Consider the following 23,650-nt stretch of genomic DNA (forward strand, 5'->3'; position numbering starts at 1 on the left):
ACCCGGGAAGGAGGAAAAAGACCGTGCTGGGGGTCCCCATCCCAGACGTTCTGAATTAAACGGGGTTTGGCCCCAATGCAGGAGTTTAAAAAACCTCCCCAGGGGATTCTAAAGAGCAAGAAGCACCAAATTATACCAAAGAGGTCATGAACAGAACCCAGTTTCCCTGCAGGCAGTCCTCTTGCCTGTCCCAACACCGTGAACCGACAAGTGGGTACTGTCTTGCCCGGATCCATCTACCAAAGGATGACCTATGGTCGTGGTCTTAAAAAGCTTGGAGGATGAAATAAATCATGAAAGTAAATCAGTTTCGGGGATCGCAGCTTCCATTCCAGAACAAATTGGCCGTCTTGCTCCAAGATGAGCCTCTGTTCCCCGCTGAACTTCTCCAGTTCTCTCTGGATTCTCCGTGGGCGGCCACCTGTCCTTCCACCTGCACCCCCGCGGACCCTGGACCCTGGGGCCTCCCAGCTGGGGCCTCCCACCAGCAGGTGCAGCCTGGGGCCCGGCCAGTCAGGGGTCTGGGGGCGCTCTGAGGGGTGCTCCCATCTCAGCATGTAGGCCTGCCCGTCCTTCCCGGCCTGACACCCAGGCCCACGGGACGGCCTGGTCCTCCTGCTGGGGGAGAGCCCTGGCCGCAGCCCCGGCCGCCACCCACCTCCGGGGGCTGAGACGAGTGGGAGGCCCCAGGTCCCACCTGGGTGGCCTTCCTCACCCAAGGCCCTGCTGAACGCGGCTGCCAGTCGCCCTGCTCCGCTGCCAAGAGCATCAGTGCCTCCTGGCTGGGACCCAGCCTGACGGTATGGACGCCGAGTTTCCCAGGGCTGCAATCCTCTCTGTTTGTTTTCTTTGGGTCTCCACATTTTCTCATGGGCATCTTCCTCCCTCTGAGGTATCGCCACTCCCCACTACTGTTCAGTGTGGAGGGAGAGACAGAAAGAGAGGCGCTTCCTCCGGGCCCTGCCTTCAGAGGACCATCCCCGGCTGTAGGGACGAGGGAACTTGGATCTGGTTTTATAGCAAACGACCAGGACACCTTACGTAAATCAGGCTTTTTAAAGCAGCTTCCATTCAGACCCGTATTTTGGATTAAGATTTGTAAAATGACCTATCGTGAACTTTGCGTTTAGGCCACCTTATAATCCACTACTGTGAATTTCCAAGTTCAAGTGCCTTTTATTGGATTACCCAAAACATTTTTTCCTCCACTTCGTTGAGGGTTCCCAGATATTTTAGATATTTTAATCTACATACAAGCAAACGAAACTACTTTATCATTTCAAGGTTTCGAGGATTTGTTTTTCCTTATACTAATAAACAGACATATTCTTCAAACTATTCTTCAAAAAGCACTCTCTGCAGGCCTGTGATACTTCTGGACTTAACTATTCACTGGCTGCCGACAAAAGCCACTCAACTAGCCAAACATTTAAAATCTTGTTCACAAGGTTTTTTTCTATTAAAGCAAAATTTACCAATCTGAATTTATTATTCTTTTTAAAAAAAACATATTAACATTTTCTTATTTTACAAAAACAATTTCTTTAATTCCCGATGCCTAAAAATGAAATCTGATATTCTCTACATCGTTGGAATGAAGGCACGGGCCAGTGGCCCCGGCCCCCGTCTCCTCCAAGAGACTCGTCCGAGAGGAGAGGCGCACGTCTCCCTCCACGAGCAAGCGCACACGGTCTGGCAGCTCAGGCCTAAGGATTATTATGGAATAAGCAGTGGTTTGCGGCGTTACGTCTCAGTTTAAGGACATGTCCTTGTTCACATCTATGATTTATTTGCTGCTGAGTCTTTGGTCAGAAATGCAACCCCGGCCATAACATTTTCCTAACGATCTGCCTTATAGTGTGGTTTCTGGGAACGCATCACAGGGAAAGGCCAGGGACTCCCTGCTCTTAGGTTTCAAAACACTTCCCCGTGGGTGAAACAAGTTCTTTTTCAATGAATACAAACTCCCAAGGGAGGAAGGCGTAAAGGAGGGGGGAGGAGGAGGAGGAGGAGGAGGAGGAGGAGGAGGAGGAGGAGAACTGACAAACTCGCAGGGAGGAAAGATGCTATCTGGACGGCAACAATGGGAAGAAGGGATAAAAGATGCCCCTCAGAGGAGTGACCTCTGTAGGTCTTAGGAGTCTGTCAAGAACGAGGCTGGGGTCCAGGACCCCTGGGTTGCTCCTGGTTCTACGCTCAGAACAGGTGATGAGGTCGCGATCCCCGAGCCTTCACTCCACCTCTACACAACATTCAAGGGCGGGGGCAGGTACATGGAGGAAAGAGATTCTCTGTGAACAGATTCTCCGCGAAGTCACAGAAAGACTGTTGTTGGTGTGACCGCTTCTTTACGCCCGAGGTCTTAGCCTATAAAACAAAGGGACGGTACCAGATGACTTCCTAATCTTCTTTCTGTGTGGCAATTTTTGATTTGATGATTCTTTATGATCAACTTCTTTGCTCTTACTCCTTTGCAGTTAGCCGCTCAATTTCCACCCCTCCCAGCTAATTCCAGAACCTTCTATTGTACTTAAGTGACTTCACAATTCTAAGAGACTGGGTCCGTATTACAGCAGTACACTGGAAATTCAGACATTCACCAGAACATCCCACTGTATTTTAACCCACCCAATCAGTTACTCCTGGAGGTTTATTAGGGGATTTGTGGGGGGTTCTTATTTTTCTTGAAGCTGTTTTTTTGTTTTATTTCAGTTCATCGTTCGGGTCCTGGAGTCCAACACAAAAGGTCCAGTTTCGACTTTTCTATTGGCTGTGGGTGTGTTCACCAGCCTTTGTAGAAGGGTTGTCACTGGGAAGGCACAGCCCAGAAGTGATACAACGCCTGGAAGCCACTCCACCTGGTGCTGTGGCAGCAGGTGCTGAGGACAGCCGAGAGGAGGGCGTCCAAGGAGCAGCCTTTCCCAGCTCCTCAACCAGACCACCTTTCAAACGAAGCCTGTTTCCTACCTATTGGAAATGGTGTGAGAACCAAAAAAGACAAGTACCATAGGGCTTCGCAAAAGTAAAACATTACATAAAAGTAAAAGGAAAAGTTCTCAAACTTAAAAAAAAAAATCTTAGCTTAATACTGGCTCATAATCTTATCAGTGTTTGATATTGTAGCCACATTATTTTTAAAAACTGACATGCAGATCAAACATTATGAAAAAACACAACTATTTTTATGAAGATCAAATACCACAGCAGACTTCTATTTTCTACCGTAGGATGGAATCCCCACATTCAGAATACAGCCATTCCTCCAGGATATTGCTGGTTTGGCCCCAGAACACACAATAAAGCAAATACCTCAATAAAGTGAGTCAAATGATTTTTTTCTGCTTGCCTAGTACACAAAAAAGTCATGTTAATATATGCCATAGTCCACTGAGTGTGCCATAGAATTATGTCTAAGAAAACAATGTACATACTTTAACTTAAAAATACTTTATTACTAAAAACTGCTAACCATCATGTGAGCTTTCAGCAAATTGCAATCTTTTTTGGTGGTGGATGATCTTGCCTCATTGTCGATGATTGCTGATAGATCGGGTTGGTGGTAGCAGCAGGCTGTGACAATTTCTTAAAATAAGACGAGGAAGTCTGGCACATTGATCAACTCTTCCTTTCATTAATGATTTCTGTGAGCAGATGGTGCAGTCTGAGAGCATTTTTTTTTTAATTATTTTTGTTCCTGTATGGGTAACATACATCAGTGCTGTATTAGTTTCAGGTGTAGAAGTCAGTGATTCAACAATTCCATCTATTACTCAGTGCTCATCGTGATTAGAGTACTCTTAATCCCCTTCATCTCTTTTGGAATATTACTACAATGGACTATGACTCAGCCATAAAGAAAGAGTGAACTCTTGTCATTTGCAACATCATGGATGGAGCTAGAGGGCATAATGCTAAGTTACATAAGTCAGTTAGAGAAAGACAAATACCATATGACTTCACTCTTATGTGGAATTTAAGAAGCAAACTGAACAGTTTGATAGCATTTTACCCACAGAACTTCTCTCAATTTGGAGTCAATTCTCCCAAACCCTGGAGTTGCATTATTAACCAAGTTTATGTAATGCTCTAAATCCTCTGATGTCATTTCAACAGTCTTCACAGCACCTTCACCACAATTAGATTCCATCTCAAGAAACCACTTTCTTTGCTCATCCACAAGAAGCAGCTCCTTATCTGTTCAAGTTTGATCATGAGAGCACACAGTGCAGTCCCAAGTCCCATCTTCAGGATCCACTTCTGATTATTCTCATTCTCTGGTTCCTTCTACCCCATGGGCAGTGATTTCCTCCATGAAGTCTTGAACCCTCAGAGTCATCCATGAGGGCTGGAATCCACTACTTCCAAATTCCTATTTGTATTGGTATCCTGACCCCCTTCCTATGAATCACAAATGTTCTTAACAGCATCGAGAATGGTGAATCTTTTCTGGACGGTTTTCATATATCTTTTGCCCAGATCCATGAGAGGAATCACCATCTGTGACACCTACTGACGTACAAAATGCATTTCTTTAGTCATAAGACTTGAAAGTTGAGATGATTCCTTGATCCACGGGCTGCACGATGGATGCTGCATTAGCAGACATGAAAACCACGTTAATCTCATCGTCCGTCTCCCTCAGAGCCCTTGGGTGACCAGGTGCATGGTCAGTGAGCAGCGGTATTTTGAAAGAAATCCTTTTCTCTGAGCATTTGATCTCCGCAGTGGGTTTCATATTCAGCAAAGTGCGTTGTAAACAGATGTCCCGCCACCCAGGCCGTGTTGTTCCATGTATGGGGCACGGGCAGAGTAGATGTGGCATCATTCCGAAGGGCCCTTGGACGTTCAGAATGGTGGGTGGGCCCTGGCTCCCATCTGCAGTCCCCAGCTGCGTTAGCCCCTCGCAGGAGAGTCTGCACCTGTCCTTTGCAGCTTTGAAGCCAGGCTCTGACTTCTGTCCGGCTGTGAAAGTCCCAGATGGCATCTTCTTCCAACAGAAGGCTGTGGGGTCTACACTGAAGATCTGGGGTTGAGTGTAGCCTCCACCTTCCTGAACTCTTGAGCCGGGTCTTCCGGAGGACCTGCTGCAGCTTCTCCATCAGCCCCTGCTGCTTCACCTGTGCTTTCACGTGGTGGAGGAGGCTTCTTCCCTCAAACCCGCTAACCAGCCTCTGCTGCTTCAGATGTTTCTTACAGCCTCCTGCCCTCTCCCAGCTGTCCTAGAACCGAACAGAGTTAGGGCCTTGCTCTGGGTCAGGCTTTGGCTTAAGGGAATGTTGTGACTGATTTGATCCTCTGTCCAGACCACTGAGTCGTTCTCTGTATCAGTGATAAGGCTGCTTCCCTTTCTTACCATTTATGTGTTCACTGGGAAAGCCCTTTTGATTTCCTTCTAGAACTTCTCTGCATTCACAGCTGGGCTGACTGTGGTACTAGAGGCTTAGCTGTCAGCCTACCTCAGCTTTTGACATACCTTCCTCACTAAGCTCTATCATTCCTACCTTGGTTAGTAATGAGCCTAATTCCAATACTGTTGTGTCTCAAGGAGTAGGGAGGCCCGAGGAGGGGGGAGAGACAGGAGAACTGCTGGTTGCTGGAGCAATGAGAACACACCTATTTATCAGGTTCGCCGTCCACACAAGTATGAGTTCGTGACACTCCAAAATAATTACTGTAGTGATAGCAAGGATCGCTGACCACAGGTCACCTTGACAAATATGTTCATGGGGCAGGTGGGGCTGCCGCAAACCTTCAGTTTGTAAAGATACGATATCTGCAAAGTGCAGCAAGTGGAAGAGGGTGAGTAGTGATGGTTTCAGACTCAGGTACTGATTGAATCTCAGTTTAGATCTCTTATAACTTAGCACAGCCTATTCGTCACTGATTTGAGTCCAAGGTCACCTTGTGAATATGTAGTGTCCAATCATCTATGGGGGGGGGGGGACAATGCTGCTACGCCCAAACCCCTCCCTACCTCCTTGAAAATATTGCTGAGGGAGGAAACACACTGGGCTAAATTCGCAGAAGTACATAAGCAACCGAGAGTCTCATTTTCCAGCAGGGTCAACATGCTGCTTTCTTTCCTTCCTTTCTTTCTTTCCTCTTTCTTTCTTTCTTTCTTTCTTTCTTTCTTTCTTTCTTTCTTTCTTTCTTCTTTCTTTCTTTCTTTCTTTCTTTTTTTCTTTCTTATTTTATTTATTTATTAGAGAGAGAGAAAGAGAGAGAGGGAGGGAGGGAGGGAGCACACAAGCAAGGGGAGCTGCAGGCAGAGGCGGAGGGAGCAGCAGGCTCTCCTCTGAGCAGGGAGCCTGACGCAGGACTCGATCCCAGGACCCCAAGATCACGACCTGAGCCGAAGGCAGACGCTCAACCACTGAGCCACCTGGGCATCCCTGAGTGCGCTTGTTTTCTTACGCTTAACTTTCAAAATCAACTTTCGTGCGGTATAACTTACAAACCGTAAAGGTACCCGTTTACAGGTGCAAAGTCGGAGGATTGTGACAAACATGTGCGTCATTCAGTCCCAGCTCACTCAAGGTTAGGAGGTTTCCACCGCCCCAGAAAGCTCACTCTTGATCTGCCCACAGCCGGGCCTGGCCTCCCGACAGCCACTTTCCCTGGACTGACTGAGGCCGCCCTGACGTCCACACAAAGGCAGCAATGCAGCATTGCCCTTTTGGACCGGACTTCTCCTGCTGCATGCGGTGCATCTGAGGTTCGGCTGCGCTGCAGGCTGGGGGCTGGCCGTCCCTGTCGAGGTGCCATCACGTCTTATCAAATGCTGACACCTCGCTTGGGGTCTGCTCACCTGCAGGTAGGCGTGTGGGGTTTCCCAGCTATTGCAGGGAGGCATAAGGCTGCTACAAACAGCGGTGAGTAGGTTTTTTGGCTGAAGGTGCTGCCCCTCCTCTTGGGTAAATACCTATGGGAGGATCTGCGGGATCACCTGGAAAGGACCAGCCGCCTGAACAGTTCTCCACAGTGCCTGGCCCTCACACTCCCGCCAGTGAAGTAGGAGCTCCACGCACTGCGTCCCTGCTGGGCCTCGGCACCTCGGTGGCGGTGGCGGCACTGGCTTGCTCAGGGTGTGCGCGGCCCTACCTCACGGCGGGCCATGCTTGTGTTCCCCTGACGACTGACGCCGCTCTCCCTGCTTGTGCTTCTGGCCGTGCCCCCAACTTGTTCTGGGAAGTGCTATTCTTGCGTCTCGTCCGTTTGCAGAGATTGGGTTGTGACGATTCTTTATATTTTTTCGAAACAGGTTCCTTTTCAGATACCCGCAGCGTGAATGGGTAGGTGCTCCCCACCGAAGGGGCACCTCTTCATTGCCCTAGTGGTGCCTTTCAAAAAACAAGCCTGCTTGGTGTTATGAAGTCCAAGTTACCGGTTTCCTTCTACAGTCGGGGCTCGTGTGTGGGTTTGCGGCCGCGGCAAGGTCGCTAGGTGTCCTCCCCAAGTGTCCTCCACCGGCATCCTCCAACAGAGGGCAACGTGCAGACAGCTCGCTAGAGAAGAGGGGCAGGACATGGAGCAGGAGGAGGAGGAGGACAAAATGCAAAAGAAATAGGATGGAAAGTGAAAACAGTTAGACAAAATAGAGCTGGCCCCTCGGAGGAGGGAACTGTGAAAACAAACCCGTTCGCACACACGCTCAGGCCTGACCCGACCGTCAGGTGCCTGGGACGCTCACAAGTGTGTTCTGGAGAGACCGGAGGAAGGCAGGCTGCAGGCTAATGGTTGGGGAGGGCAGTGGTGAGAGCAGATGGGGGCTCACGCGCTCACACCCACTCTCACTATGTACTAGCGCTCACATACCTGATGTACAAACACACCCATACGGGATACTAGCACTTACACCCTCTCACACCATGTACTAGCGCTCACACTTACATACGATATGTACTAGTGCTCACACGATGAGGCACTAACACACCCACACGATGTACTAGCATTCACCCTCTCACACTATGTACTCCTGCTCACACACAATGTACTAACACACTAGTACATTAGTAGCCACACTGGGTACTAGCACTCACACAATGATGTAACACACGCACACGATGTACTACCACACTCACACACACTATGTTCTGGCGCTCACACATGATGTACTAACATACCTACACCAGGTACTAACACACGCTAGGTACTAGTGCTCACACACACGACATACTAACATACGTACGTTCACACGTGTACTAATGCATACACTATGCACTAACAGTGAAACCCTCACTACGCCCTACACTATGCCCTGGGGTTTACACACACTATGTACTAATACACTTGCATATACTCAGACACAGTATATGCACACACACTTGCACAATGTACTAACACACATTTGCACATGAAGTACTAACACACACGCTGTACTAGCACTCACACGCATGTACTGACACACATGACACACACACCTACTAACTGGGACACCGACGTACTCACATACACACTCTATACTAATACACTCAGTATATACATTCACATACTACACCCACTCACACACACACGGATTTTATTTGTGTCTATATAATTTATTTTTTTCTACGTTAAGACCACACTTGCCAGGCCATTTTTAGTTTATCACGTCTCTTAAAATAATCAAAGTAGAATGAAATCCAAAAATACAAAACAAATATCCCTCAGCAAGTGGCAAGAGGTCAGACCCAGAAGCACAGTTTAAAAGGGTAAAAGAGGCAGAGTTGGGCCAAGAGGTGACTAAGAGGGAAGGAGATAAGATCTGTCTACAAATACCTGGAGGCTGTAAACAACAAGGAAAGCGACAAACCAAGCCAGCCCACAACAAAGGCTGACCAGGAATTTGCTGTGTATCAAGGAAAGGAAGTGGACGAGGGCAAGGAAGCCTTCCCACTCGGGGTTCTCTGTGAGGCGGCGAGCACAGGCTGGCCGCCGCCCCCTGCCCTACCCTCCCTCCCTCCCAGCCTGCGGTTCTCCCCACGGCGCCCGGGACCGCTTCGTCGCCCCACCTCACGGCCCTCGCCAGCCCTGGCTGCCCCATCGACCCTGGGACTCCTAGATCCAACCCCATGTACCTGCAAACCAGCAACAAAACTGGAGACCACGTTCCTCTCTGGCTCCAAGCCCTGCTGGATAAAGTCGAACAAACTGAGGTTGGTCTCAGGGCCCCTACGATCTGGCCCCTGAGCACCTTCTGTCCTTCCTAAGTCTTGCCAAATGTTTTGCTCAAGGAAACTGGCCTTCCTCACTCTATCTGTACAGCAGTTAGTACCTGTGCCCTCCTTCCAATCAGGTTCAATTTTAACTCAAGATGTTATTGAGTATCTTCAATGCATGATGTAGGGGATTAAAAAAACTGAGGACAAAAATATGGACCTTTCCTTCAAGAAGCCCAGAATCTAGCAGAAGACACGTTACATCATCTTTTTTTCTTTTTACACTAGAGTATTTATGCTGGTGATATGAAAACCGAACTATAAAACAATAAAAGAGGATGAAATAAATTTTTCCAGGAAGATCTCAAAAATATATCCCAGAAAAGCCTGCCCTTAGAATTAGGAAAAGGGTGTGTGAGTGTGCGTGTGTGTGTGTGTGCATGTGTGTGAGTGTGTGTTGGGCATGTGTGTAGGTGTGTGAATGTGTTGGGCATCTGTACATGTGTGTGTGAATGTGCTGGGTGTGCACGTGTGTGTGTTTGGGTGTGTGTGTGTTGGGCATGTGTGCAGGTGTGTGTGAATGTGTTGGGTGTGCACGTGTGTGTGTTTGGGTGTGAGTGTTGAGTGTGTGCACGTGCATGTGTTTGTGTGAGTGTGTTGGTGTGTGTTTTTGTGTGTTGGGGGTGATGCCGAGGCAGAGTGGACCTGTGACCACGGGGCTGCGGCCTGGCATCCCGCTTGGGTTCAGGCTGCCGGGCAGCCCCGGGTGTGGCGGGGGGCAGGGGCAGGTCTGTGCAGGGACCCGTGCCTCGCCCGGGGCCTGAACTCGCTCTTGTGGGCAGAGGTGTCCCTGGAAACCCGAGGGCAGAATGCAGCATGGGGACCTGCATCACCCCCATCCGTGTCTCTGGGGCCTGTGTTCTCTGATGGTGAGTCTGGAAGGGTGACGGGAGGCCCGACAGAGTGGAGGCAGGAACAGGCACAGGGGCCGCAGGCAGCGGGGCTGCAGGTGGCGGGGGACTGCAGGCGGCAGGGGACTGCAGGTGATGGGGGGGCTGCAGGTGGCGGGGGACTGCAGGTGGTGGGGGGCTGCAGGTGATGGGGGGCTGCAGGTGATGGGGGGCTGTAGGCGGCGGGACGCTGCAGGCAACGGGGGGCTGGCCGGGCCCGGGTGACCCGTGGTGCCCGCGTGCTGGGCCGCCTCTTGCTCACCTTGGGTCGTGCTCCGACCGGGTGGCGCGGTGGCTCACGCGAGGCTGGTCCCCTGGATGCAGGCGCCTCCACATGGGGGCAAGCGGGCTGTCGCAGCGGCAGCGACTGAGGAGGCGGGGTCGTTGCAAGCCCCGCATGTGGGGCCTGCAAGCGCGTCCTCGTCTACCCTAGTGTGGCTCTTGCGCTATTTATCAACCCAAACCACGTCCAAAGAAACACAAGCAGCCCTGTGAAAACTGCTGGTGCCCCTCGAATGTGCCGAGGTGCCGGGTAGCGTGGGCCGCCTTCCATCTCGCTGGGCCTTCCTCAGGCCCTCACCTGACGGTCCACGCCCGGGGGAGCTCGTGGCCCCAGCCCTGATGCTCAGGACGGGACGCTGGCTAAGTGGACTCAACTAAACGCACCCAACGACGAAGCGGTCCGCCCGCGCTGCGGCTCTCCAGGCCGTGTCAACGACGTTAGGCGCAGTGAGGTCAGTGCGGTCGAGGAAAGACCTAACTCAAGAGCTATCAAGACGGAGCCATCATCAAGTTCTGGCCTTGGCCCATGTATAGTCTCGAGTGAGTCTAAAAACTGGAGATGTGACACGGGAAGCGACGGAGGCACCTCCAACGTGAGCTGAGCCCCGGGGAGGTGCCTGTGGGGCGCCGACGGTGCTGCCCACACCCCCAAGCATATGTCCACCAGCTGGGCTCCCATAAACATGCCTACGGTGCAGGTTGGTAACGTTCAAGAGGAGGGACTACCTCGATCGAAACGTGGAGCAGAGACTTGGAGGGACACCCCACCAAGGAAGATACCAGGGAACCACATGAAAAGATGCCCCCCCCCATGTCCTCAGGGAAATGCAAATCAAGACAACAAGGAGGTCCCAGTGCACACTGGTTAGGACAACCAAAGTCCAGACGCTGGCAACGTGAGTGATGGCAAGGGTGTGGAGCAGCAGGGGCTCTCCTTCACGGCTGGAGGGGATGTAGGATGCTGCAGCCACAATGGAAGGTTAGTTTGGCAGGGTTTTGAAGATTTTTTTTTTTTAAAGATTTATTATTTATTTGGGGGAGAGAGAGAGAGAGAACACAAGCAGGGGAGGGGCAGAGGGAGAGAAGCACACTCCTGGCTGAGCTCGGAGCCCGACGCCCCGGGGCTCGATCCCACAACCCTGAGATCAGGACCTGAGCCGAGATCAGGAGTCAGAGGCTCAACTGCCCGAGCCACCCCAGAGCCCCAGTTTGGCAGTTTCTCATAAAATGAAACATATTCTTATCATATGATCCTGCAACCCTACTCCTCGGTATTTACCTAAAGGGCCCAAAAACTTGTATCTACATGACTTATCTGTACACAGAAGTTTACAGCAACTTTATCCATATTTTAAGACTACCCTAGCAACAAAGATTCCTTCAGTAGGTGGATGGACAAACAGCTGGTACATCCAGACAATGGCTACTAATCAGCACTACGAAGGGATGGGCTACCAAGCCATGGAAACACTTGCAGGAACCTTAAATGCATTATTACCAAGGGAAAGAGGCCAATCTGAAAGGTTACGTACGGTGTGGGTCTGGAAAAGGCAAAGCTAGGGAGAGAGTGAGAAACCAGTGGTGGCCAGGGGTTGGGTGGGGGAGCCAGAGGGTATTTGGGGCAGTGAGACTCCTCTGTGATCCGCATGGTGGGTACGGGACAGGATACATTGGTGCAAACCCGTGGAGCATACAACACAAACAGTGAGGCGCACTACAAACTGGACTCCAGGTGATGACGTGTCCGTGTAGGTCCACCCACGTTGAGAAGTTCCCACTCTGTGGGGCAATAGGGGTAGTGGCGGAGGTGTGCATGTGTGGGAGCAAGGCCTATATGGGAATTCTCTGTACCTTCCCCTCAATTTTGCTCTGTACCTAAAACTTATCTTAAAAAAAAAAAAAGTCTTAATGTAGACAACAAGAAAGAGAGAGGAGGCACTGCTGCTGCTTGCAGGAATACCACTTGGTGAGCACCTGGCCCCTTCTCAGAGCCTCTGTCACGCTGTTGCCCAGCACCTCTCTGGTGTGCCTCCAACAGGTAGGGCATGGGTAGCCACCCTGAAATCCGCAGGGGGTGAGACTGCCAGACCAGGGTCACCCAAGTGAGAGAAGGACAGGGGGTCCTGGCAGGGACCCTGATTCCCCAAACACTCCCCACCCCCCACCCCACCCCCCGCCCTGCAGCCCAGCTGGGGCCTTTCCTGGCAGCTTACTAAGTTCCCTTAGAAGTGGCACCTGACCTGTTAGTGCTCTGGTGAGTGTTCAAAATACTGAACTCCTGAGATGTGGTGCTGCTGCAGTTTGTGCATATTTTAAGACTACCCTAGGGACGCCTGTGTGGCTCAGCGGTGGAGCAGATGTGTGCCTTTGGCTCAGGGAGGGACCCCGGGGTCCCGGGATCGAGTCCTGCATCAGGGTCTCCATAGGGAGCCTGCTTCTCCCTCTGCCTGTGTCTCTGCCTCTCTCTCTGTGTCTCATGAATAAAAAAAAAAAAAAAAAGACCACTTGGTCTAATCCTTCAGAAAAGGACAGGAAATTCAAAGCTAAAGGCTTCTGTGTCCCATAGCAGTTCAGCTCAAGTCACTTCTGTAAGTTGTTAGCACACGTACACCTCCTATGTATCAGGGGTTTGCTTCCAGGCCACCTCAGTAAGTGAATGTCACGATAAAGCAAGTCAGACGAGCTTTTCGGTTTCCCAGTACATATAAAAGCTATGTTTATATTAGAGTGTAGGCAGATCGGTGTGCGATAGCATTAGGTCTAAAACAATGTACACACCTTAACTAGTTAAAAAGTACTTATTGCTAAAAAAAAAAAAAATGCTAGCCACATCTGAGCTCTCAGTGAGTCGTGATCACTGTAACAAACACAATGAAAATGAAAGAGTTTGAAAGACTCTTTTTTCATTATTGCAAAAATTGTTGCAAAAACCACCGAAATGTGACATGGAAGCATGAAGTGAGCAAACACTGTTGGAAAAAGGGTACCGATAGAGTAGTTTGATGCACAGTTGCCGCAAACCTTTAATTCATCAAAAAGGAAAGAAAAGAAAAGAAAGAAAAGAAAAGAAAAAAAGAAAAGAAAAGATATATGTACTGTCTGCAAAGTGTACTAAAATGAGCTATGCTTGTACTAGGAATCAAGCTGTCATCTAGCTTCTGTTGTGAAAACATTTACTTTATCAAATGTTTAGCAGCAAACAGAACACAAACCCACCATGCTTTTCATCTTTATTAATTTCAAACCCATTCCCCTAATGGTTACTTGTGAAGTAGCTATAGCCTTGGTGTAAATGACTGTCTCACTTTGGCTTCTCATATTGTATATGTGACTAGTTGCAAAAAACACACCCACATGTATATATATATTTCCACACACACACACGTATGTAAAATGTATTAAGGAGTGAATTTCCCCTCTGCTTTAGTTAATCTTGATAACTGGTGTGTATATATATACATATATATTTTTTTTCAATGTACACAATCTCTAGTTGAATCTCTAGGTAACTTCTTACCCTTATCTACCCTCATTTCTTAAAAAAAAAAGAAAAAAGAAAAAGAAAAACAGAAAACCGAAAAGATAAAAAGTAAATCAAGGGGAAAAGTACCAGGAGACTATTTCCAACAACAGATGACTCAACTAGCACCTGAGAATTTGTTGTATTTGTGTGTGCCGAGGTTCTGAACTTCCTGTTTCAATAAAATACCAAACAAGTTGTGTTTCCTTTACAAATAAGCTATTACATCAAGCCCTGTTCCTATAATTTCAGGGTTTTGTCTCCATTCCAACATTTTCTTTGGCAAATGTAGAAACATTCTAATTAAAGTGGAGAGGAAAACAAGCAATCATTCATCACGATAAGAATAATGCACAAAAGAACATCCTCGTTTTTTCCTTCTTTCGCTAAGTCGTGCTCTACTTTAAACAGTTTGGGGACTGGCGTCACTCAGTCCCAGGCTAATTCCTAGGTAATGACTGAAATCAAGCCTGAGTCACTTGAAGGAAAAAAAAAAATTCCACAGGTATCAATAATTCCTGTCACAAGTTTAACATTCTCTTAAAAATATCCTTCCGGGCCGGAGAGGAAGGCATTCCTTTAGGTAATCACGTAACAACATCAAGGACCAAGGGTTCTTTTCAAGATCCTGAGATTAGAAGAGGCCTTCCTATTTGGGGCCATGCAAGCCTGAGTTGAAAGGAATATTCCCACTTCCCAGGAGCTCTCCAAATGTCCACTTTCCTCACAACTTTTAAAAGCCATATATGCGCCCTAAGAAGTGCCATCCAAACGGGTTTCACGCTTTTTAAGATACGGGTTTGAATCCGAAGTCCTCAGGATCTTCTCGCTGCTTGCTCGCTGCTCCCCAGTGCAACGGGGGTCCGTGCGTGTGAGAAGGCAGCAGCTGAGCACACGTGTGCGCGCGTGCTACTTGGGGGCTCCAGCTAGAGCCAGAACTCCTTTTCTTCCAACTGGAGAGCGCTGTATTTCGGAAAGCCAAAGTCTGAGAGGCACCCGCATCCGGCGTGATGGCAGTGGGAAACGACGGCTTCTGGGAGGTTCGAGTCTCCTCTGGTCTCATCTCTGCTCCGGGACAGTCCTTTTCAGGTTCCAGACATTCTGTTTTCCTCTTCAGTTACAACAGCAGGAGGACCCGCACCCCGGGAGCATGCCCGTGCTCTAGGGGGTGCAGCAAAACACCAGACTGTGTCCCTCGGGCTCCTGTCCTGAAGCCACCTGCAGATCCCCCGCTTCCACGTGCACACAGGTGCGCCTGCGTTAGCAGACACCAGCAGGGGCGGGATCGCTGGGGTACACGCATCAATCACCTTCTCTAAGACCTTCCCGACAGGTGAGGAAGGGGGCCCTGCTTCCACTCAGGAGGAGGACGAGGACGGACATTTGAGGGCAATCTGTCTTGGGGGCACTTGCACGCCGGCCCACCGCGTCCTCGGCCTGGATGCTCTCCAAGGAGACACCACAGGCATCCCAAGGTTAGGCGCTGGCCTCCGTTCCTGCGTCCCCGGGATCGGAGGCTACACACCCAGCTCTGCCTCTGCTTTCGGGGACTTCTGCTCGGCCCCCTACGGTCTGACCCCTCCATCCCTCCAGCTCTGCCCCTGACAGAGACTCTGAGAGGCTCACTCCCGCGCCACTTGCCTCCTGACCCCGACCCCCGAGGCTGGCCTGGGGACCCACTGCCATCTTTCTGAGGTGCGCACCCAGGCTCCGATGAGGACAGCTTTGGTCTCCCCGCCTTCCTGCAAAGTCTGCACCGACGACATCCTCATTCCGTTGTGGGCGACTTAGGTGCAAGTCGGCACCCGCAGCTGAGCTAACGTTGGCTGGAGGATCACCGGGGAATGTGACTGTTGGTTCAGCGGCACAAGCCTTTGCCACGTGCGACGTGCCAGGGCAGAAAGACCAGAAGGCTCAGAACCTTGCCTCTGCTGCTCACATTTCTAAACTCCCAAGACACGCATGAACGCAGGGTGGGCACCCGCCTGGTGTGGTGGGTCCACTAAGGGACAACACAGCACATGTAAGAGAGCAGCGAGCTCAGAAATCGAGTAGCGTCGGAGGCCGAGCAAAGCAGGGCTGCCTTGGCGGCTATGCGGCCAGAAACAGTTTGGGGACGAGACAGCAGCCCCGTCGCCCGCGCTCCCGCCCACCCGCGGGCGCCCCCCGTGGGCCGCTGTGCACTGCCTGCAGCCACTGCTCCCAGACGGCCCGTGCAACCCCGGCTGGGCCCGGGCGGTTCCAGCGACTGCCGTGTGGGCTGCGGGTTGGGTTTGCCTCTGGCATCCCCAAGGCCAGGTGGCACCACGTCCACCCTAGGCGTCAGCTCTGTGCTCGGTGAGCGCAGCGGCCAGTTCTCGTTCCAGAGCTAACTCCCAGGATGCTCCTCCTAGACCTGGAGAGTCTGCCGGGGGCAAAGGACAGTGACAGCAGGAAGCACCGTGTCCTGCCCTGGTTCCTTCCCTTCCCTACTCCGTCCCTCTCGACGGTGGTGACGGCCCCCGGCCCCCGGCCCCCTGGCCTCCTGGCTCCCCGGCCCCCCCACCCAGACCAGGGCTGCACCGCTGCCCCCCTCGTTCTCTAGCAGGTGAGACCGTCACCGTCGCTGGGTCGGGGTGCGACGGGAAGTGGGGGAGCCACGCGCAGGAGCTGAGAGGACCGGTGTGCAGCTCCCAAGCACGGTCCACGTCGCTGCCCTCCTCCCCTCCAGCCTGGAGGACTCCGGGGCTCTCTGCTGCCCTGACGGACCCGGGGAGCCTCGCTCAAGGCCGCATCTTACACATGGTCTGTACGCGGCCTTGCATCCTTTCATCCTGCCCAGCTACGACCAACACGTGAAAACTGCCTACACTTGGGTCGCCCGGCGTGATGTCTTGCTACCCCGTCAAGCTAGTTAACACATCTGTCACCTCACACAGTTACCTTTTTGGTTTGGTTTTGGCTTCGGCGGTTGTGAGAACGCTTAGGAGCTACAGTCACGCTTTACCTTCTGTCCTCCTACGTTTTCACGGTGGGGCCTTGGCTGTTCCGCTCTCGGCGATGGCTCCCACTCTCCGCTTGCTGGGCCGCCTCTTTAGGAAGCTGTGAATCCCAGCACCCGAGGGTGGGCTGTTGGCCCTGGTAGGGGCGGGCTGTCGCGGTTCCGATTAGCTGGTGTCTACTCTGTCCCAGGCTCTGCGGTGGCCGCGGGGAACACCATGCCAGACGCCACGATCCTGCCTCCGGCGAGGCCCCCCTGGGGCCCTCCTCTGCACCCGCACAGCCCACGCTGCCCCGGGCTCCTGGCTTCCTTCCTTGCCCATCCCAAGGGTCCGGCTCAGCTGGCGCCAGCGCCTGGGCCTCCTTGGCTGCCGTGTGCACAGACACGAGGCTCCGACACTACGAGCAGCGGCGCCGACCGTCCTGAACGGAGGTGGACCCCTCCTCAGCACGTAAACACCCTCAAGGTCCCCACTGTGACAACCCGCGCGGACGAGGACAAGGGGGCCGCCCTGTAAGGCCCCCCAGAGCCGGCTGAGCCGCGTCACGTCCTCTCCTGTACCTTCCAGGTGAGCCGACGTGAACCTAAAGCGGCGAGGGGCCTGGTAAGGGGCCTGGTAAGGGGCCCAGCTCCAGCTGGAGGCCGAGGGAAGTTGTGAGCCCGATAAAATCCCGACAACCACTTCCAGGGTCCTTTTCGTGGAGACAGAAGGTGTCATTCTGGCTCGTTCTCCTCAGTGTCCCCAACACACAAAGAAACAGCACTCTACGCACGAGCGCCCAACACACGGCATCACCTGCCATAGAGGCCTCAGAAACGTACTCTCGTTAAAAAAAAAAAAAAAGAATTTGCCCACATGACCGTTTTCATCTATTGCTTCGATTCTTCATCAGACTCTCTTGGGCTCCTCTGGGAGGCCAACCTGTGTCTCCTTTGTGACATGGAGGGCACCGGGCCACCCCGCGACACGGCGGACCTGTGTGTCCCCCCGAGGTGGCGGCCACGGCCACGAAGCGGAAGCCCTCACAGCCAGCCACGGAGCCCCCTCCCTCCCCGCGCGGGGCCGCGTGAACACACGGCTGCCGTGAGCCAGAGCAGGCCCTTTCCGGACGCCGGATCCGGGGGCCTGGATCTCGGACACCGCCTGCAGCGCCGTGACACATGCACGTGTGGTGTCGGTAAGAGCCCGGGGTGTGGTGTCCCACGCGGCAGCCGAGCGGGCCGGGACGGCGGGGCCCGGGGCCTCCCCTGCTCCCCGCCTGTGCTCGCGCCCGGCGGGGGCTCCTCGGGCTGCCGGCTCCAGGCCCGTCTGTGTTCGCTGACCACGGGCTTCGGATCCGAAAGCAAAGCGGGGCGTCTAGACTCGCTCAGTCAGCGACACGCCTGTGCGCCACTCGGCTGTTCTGGACGATTCTATCGTCCTGAGGCTGCCAGGGAGGCTTCGGTGAGACGGAAGTCAAAAAGCAATTGAGGAAAAGTCTGCTCTTAACCAAAGGCCTCAGATGGAGCCGGAGCGGCCAAAGAGAGGGAGCTAGGACGGCCCTGTGAGGCACCCTGCTGCCGAGGGGCCCACCCCTGCCCCCACCCTGCCTCTCTGCCCACTGGGCTCTGTACCGCCCCGACCCAGCAGGTGGCCAGAGCTGCTCCGGGTCCCGCTTCTCTTCCACAGGAACCGCCCTGCCTGGTGCCCCCGACGGCCTCTCCGGGGCGCTGGCCTGGCAGCGGCCCCCCACAAATGTGGACCGACAGGGAGCTACACACCCCCATTTCCAATCTGGACGCGAGCAACGGCTCTGGTTTCTAGGTTGTGCCCCAGGAGTTGCCACGAAGGGATTGCAAGCACGTGTTCTGGAAAGATTTGGGCGATCCCCGTGCATGGTACCCCACCCCGGGCTGGCCCGCGATGAAAGTGGGGTGCGACCAGCTGCGGCCCCCACCACGTCGAGCTGTGCGGCACACACCAGCCACGCGCTACGGCTGGCTCACGGCCCTGCGCGGACTCGCTTCGGCGGTTTCCTTCAACCCAATAACCCTTTGCAGTAAACGCCCCCTGGGATCCGACACAAAGAAGGCACCTGGCCAGGTGCGCCCTGGGCCTGCAGCAGGGAGGCCGCGGACGCAGCCAGCGCTGTGGTCCCCCTACCGGGGCACGAAGCCGGACTTGCCTGGGTAACTGGCGGTCACGGCCCCTGTTTTCCTCCGAAGCTTCTGTTTGCCTGTCGCTTGAGTGGGGTGCCAGCTAGCTAGGGACGCACGGCCACGTTCATGCAACGAGAAACCAGCAGAGCTCTGCTCTCACCACAGGAGTCCACACTCCCTAGGAGCAAACCCGTCACTAAAAGGGCCGAAAGGCGACCTTCTCTACAGTGGGCCTACGCGACTGCAGAGCACTGCCCGGGCTCCTGAAAGCATGCCGACAGGATCCCCAAACCTGCACTCGGGGTGCCTCGTACCTCTTCTGCACCCGAGCTAGGACAAAAACCCCTCCACGAAATGCAGGGTCTGAACCTCAGCCTTGAGGCCACAATTTGAGGAGACTACAACAAAATGCTTTTATTTGGAAGGAAAAAAAGGGGGGATAAAAACAAGTGCCTATCGATCTCTTTTAAAATAAACATGTGCGGCCTAAACTTTATTTTTAATTTTTATTTTATTTTATTTTTTTTTCGGCCTAAACTTTAGAATGACTTTGATTTAGAGGGAGAAACGAGAGAAACTGACTCTTGCAGGAAAACTGTTACGTGCGTGGATTAAAATTTAATGCGACTTAGAACATCTTTAGCACATTTTTACGCCCGAGGTACGGAGTCTGCCGTGCATAAGCAGCAGAAGCAGGAAGGGGGTGGTTTTGCAGCAGATGTCCCCTCACAGGGCGGGTGGAGGTCGGCTTGGATGGCACGGCCCCTTCCCCTCTCCAGCCCCCGGAGATGTCCCCAGAGGCACCCTGAGGCTCATTCTGCTCGAGGACGCGGTAGCCGTGCCACTGCCTTTGAAATGACTTTAAATATCTAGGACTTTGAGGGGATCCCTGGGTGGCTCAGCGGTTGAGCGCCTGCCTTCGGCCCAGGGTATGACCCTGGAGACCCGGGATCGAGTCCCATGTCGGGGTCCCCACATGGAGCCTGCTTCTCCCTCTGCCTGTGTCTCTGCCTCTCTGTGTCTCTTATGAGTGAATAAATAAAATCTTAAAAAAAAAAAATCCACAACTTTGACCCGCCACCTCTGGAGGGGCTCATCATCCAGCGGGGGTCACCCAAAAGCTTTCACATGTGTCCTGTCATCCTCACACCAACCCTGTAAGGCAGGATTGTCATTCCCACGTGACAGATGGAGAAACCGAGGCCCAGAAAAATGTTACCCATTGTCTAGGAAGCACTAATGTCTGCATTCCCACGTGGCCGCATTTGACTCCAAACCCGTGCCCCTCATTGCCAGGGCGCAGAAATCTTGAAAATGTTGAAATTTTGAAATCTCCGTGTTCAAAACAATCCCACAAAGATTCTGTGATAATAGGCAGATTCAAGATTGCTGTTGCCTCTGGGGAGGGGGGAGGGAATATGGAGTCAGATAGGGAGGGACATAAAGGGGGCTTCGGCTCTGTGATATTGTGTAAAATCTGCAATGTTTTACTTATGGAAAGCTCACAAGAAATGGAAGCAATGATAATAAAATACTAAGATCTCATGGAGCAGGATGGCAGTTAGACTTGTATGTAAATGTACTACTTCCCTTCCCCCAGATGCTCAAAGTACTTTATCAAATATATGTATAAAGGGAAAACATTATTAATTTCTAAACACATTCCCTGATATTCCTGTAGAGGTTCACACAGCTTCCTTAGTTTGCTTCGTATGAGGTTTTCCCCACTTCCGTCCCATAGGCTCCCCCTGGCATTTTACTGTAAAGAATTTTAAACGTTCGGCAAAGTTAAAAGGGTTTTACAGTGAACACCTCGTACCGGCTGCTACCAAGACACATACACACGGTCCCCTCCCTCTTGTTTCTTTTGCGTTTCGGTAAGCAGAGGCGTTGCCACAGACCAAAATCAGGAGCTCACACCAACCCGTCCCGAGTAGAGTTTGAACGATCTTCTGTTCGAACGCAGTGCAGAGGCTCTGAGTCTCCTGATGCCATGTCTGTAAAACCCAACGCTCAAACGTCACAATAATGCCGCAGCTGGTGGCATCAAAATTATGGGTTTCTCCAGGGCCACAGGACCTGGAATACGGTATATATCTGTACCTTGCTCCCCAACTGAGAAGGAAGTTGGGAAGAAGCCAGCAAAGATGTTTTTCAAGGGCCCTTAGAATATTGTTGAGTTTAAGAACATTCAGAGTCTTGAAACCCTGGAGGACGGGGGTGGGGGGGGGCGTGGGGGGTGTGGGGGGGTGTGGGGGGGGACACCTGCTAGCCTAACCCTTCATCCTGCACGAGGGATGGTTTCAACAGGGAGCGTCTGTTATCTCGGTAGAGACTGGCTTCATGGGCCAGCGCGGGAAGCAACTGTTGGCGGGGTCGGTCATTCAGCATGATCGTCTACACACCCCCTACGAGATCGAGACCTTAGCAAACATCCCTAGGGGTCGGTGGGGGCACAACCCAGAAGACAGTGAGCACGCTTACAACAAAGTGCGGACGAACAGCAGTCACGGCCCCGGGCAAGGCGGCCCCGGGCGCGAATGTCCGAGGCCGAGCCAGGCTGCGCTGCCCGAGCGTGGGGGGCCCACAGTGACCTCACACAGCCCCGCTGCCCTTGGCTGCCAAGCAAACATCACCTTGGCGTGATGTCCCCCCATCACCTTGGGGACACCTGCCCTGTGCGATTCCCGCAGGAATCAATCAGTAATGGACGGGGATGGACTCTGGGAACGCTAAACTACGCTCTGAGGTTCACATTTTTAAGAATGCATGATTTTTAAGACCTTCTTGGTCTGAAAAAGTCCTCGGTTCATGCAGAGAATGAAAGGGGAGGCTCTCAGAGAAGATGCCTGAGGAGGGGCCCTTCCCGTCCCTCCCTGGGAGGCTGGGAGCCACGGGTAGGAGCGCCCCGGGCTCTGGGGCTCCAGAGCCTTCCCTTCTGCCCTGAGCTCCCGAGGCACGGATCTGCGACAGGTCCCGGCCTCTGATGACGCCCGGTACAGATGGGCACCCCAGGGGCCGCGCAGGGAAGGCTGCTCCGCGGTCTGGGCCCAGCCCTCGTCGCTGGAACCTGCAAGCACCCAGGCAGCCCGAGGCCCCGGCTCCCCGCATCCCACCCAGGCCGCCCTGCTTTCTGCCTCCACCACTTCAGTCTTTGGTCACATCAGCTTATGGCGCGTTTCAGAAAACATAAACCCGGCGGCGTGTCTCGCTCTCTTTGCGCACAAGGGGAGTAACAGGCTGGTGAGTATTTACGGGGCGTGTAGATGCTCCCTCCACCCTCCCTCCCCCGTTGCTCCTGCTTGAGTTGCCACCCTTACTCCTGTGCCGCTGAAACCTTCATTTTCTCCCCTGAAGTTACAACACGCTCCCATGTGATCGAAAAACTCTGCAAAGGTACCTTTTTGACTCTGCCGAACCCACTCCTACTTGTGCTGCATCTCTGATCCTCGGCCCCCACGCACTTGTTCTGTCGTGAAGAACTTTCTTGGGCAGGATGGTTTCAAAAACGACGGTGGCATTTGAAATGCAACCGCATGAGCTAATGGGTGGGGGCGGTGGGTCTTTTTTACAGCACGTCTTTTAGGTTATGTTAAGGTAAGAAGAGCTGTTTGTGAACTGAGACGTCTCTTTATTATCGTCCCGTCAACAAGCATAGGTATGCACAGAATCATCCGCTACAAACTGCTGCATCCTTGCCTCTCTAAGATACAAAGGCATTCAACATGCCTATGCGCTGGGTTAAAGAGTAATACATCCTTGATGCTGTGCACGTAACTCACGCGGTTGTAACAAACAGCACAGCCGCATTGCAAGAAGGCCCCGCGTATTCTGATGGACAGGACTTTTTATTTGTTCCTCTCGCGCAGCCTAGGAAGGTGTTGCCCCCCAGACAGAAGATCACAGCGCCTGGCACATAGTAGGTTTGCAGCGAAGGTTTGCTTCCTTTTTCCTCCCCCACCAGCTCATCTTCCTGAAAACAAAAGCTTTATTGTTCAGGATTTCATCATTTCCAGATGCCTGCTCTTCAAGTGACATCCAGAGCGACACACGCTGATGTCACAAAGCCTGGAATTTCTGGTGGGAAATTAGCAGTCCATGATCTCACTGGATACTAAGATCCTGTTTTCATGTCAATATCCTTAGTCATAAAATATGAGGAAAGAGAGGAAGTATAACATATAAATAAATATTCCTTACTCATTATCACAGTCCCAATTTATGCTGAAAAAGATTCCCATAAACTCAGGTATCAGTTGTTCTTTAAGAAGGGGGAAAAAACATGCTTAACAAGTGCATTAAAGTCTGGGTTCTGTAGAACAACTTCAATTCTGTGTCGCTTTATTTCTCTAACATCTGTCACCGTAGAAACGACCTGCCTTCCCTGAGACAACAGGACCGACACATCCTGGGAAAATCCTTACTGGTAAATACATCACCCAGGCACTTTGATGATCTTACGCTTTCATTTTCATGTATCAGTTTATTTAATAAAAGTCTACGTGTAAAAGCAGAAGCCGATTTTCACTAGATCCCATTTTACCTTCTAATCTCATTTCTGCCTGGCTACCCTTTTTGATCATGTTTTTGTCCTGATGCTGGAAAAGCAGCAGCCCCGGTAACGACCTCTGTGGAGTGTCCC

General features: G+C 52.2%; 1 protein-coding gene across 4 annotated transcripts in view; it reads right to left on the reverse strand.

The window, feature by feature from the left end:
- The window catches only part of MCPH1 (microcephalin 1), a 232,876-nt gene that overhangs the window by 27,045 nt on the left and 182,181 nt on the right, over positions 1-23,650 (reverse strand). Inside the window, exon 13 of one of the 4 annotated variants that reach the window (XM_041751943.1) lies at positions 7,188-7,505. The exons of the other annotated variants lie outside the window; for them this stretch is intronic. Within the exon in view, the coding sequence (XP_041607877.1) occupies positions 7,440-7,505 (66 nt within the window). The 3' untranslated portion in view covers positions 7,188-7,439. Of the gene's footprint in view, positions 1-7,187; positions 7,506-23,650 lie in introns of those variants that run through there. 4 annotated transcript variants of the gene reach the window in all.

This window comes from Vulpes lagopus, chromosome 4, assembly GCF_018345385.1.
Source record: "Vulpes lagopus strain Blue_001 chromosome 4, ASM1834538v1, whole genome shotgun sequence".
NCBI classification, from domain to species: domain Eukaryota; kingdom Metazoa; phylum Chordata; class Mammalia; order Carnivora; family Canidae; genus Vulpes; species Vulpes lagopus.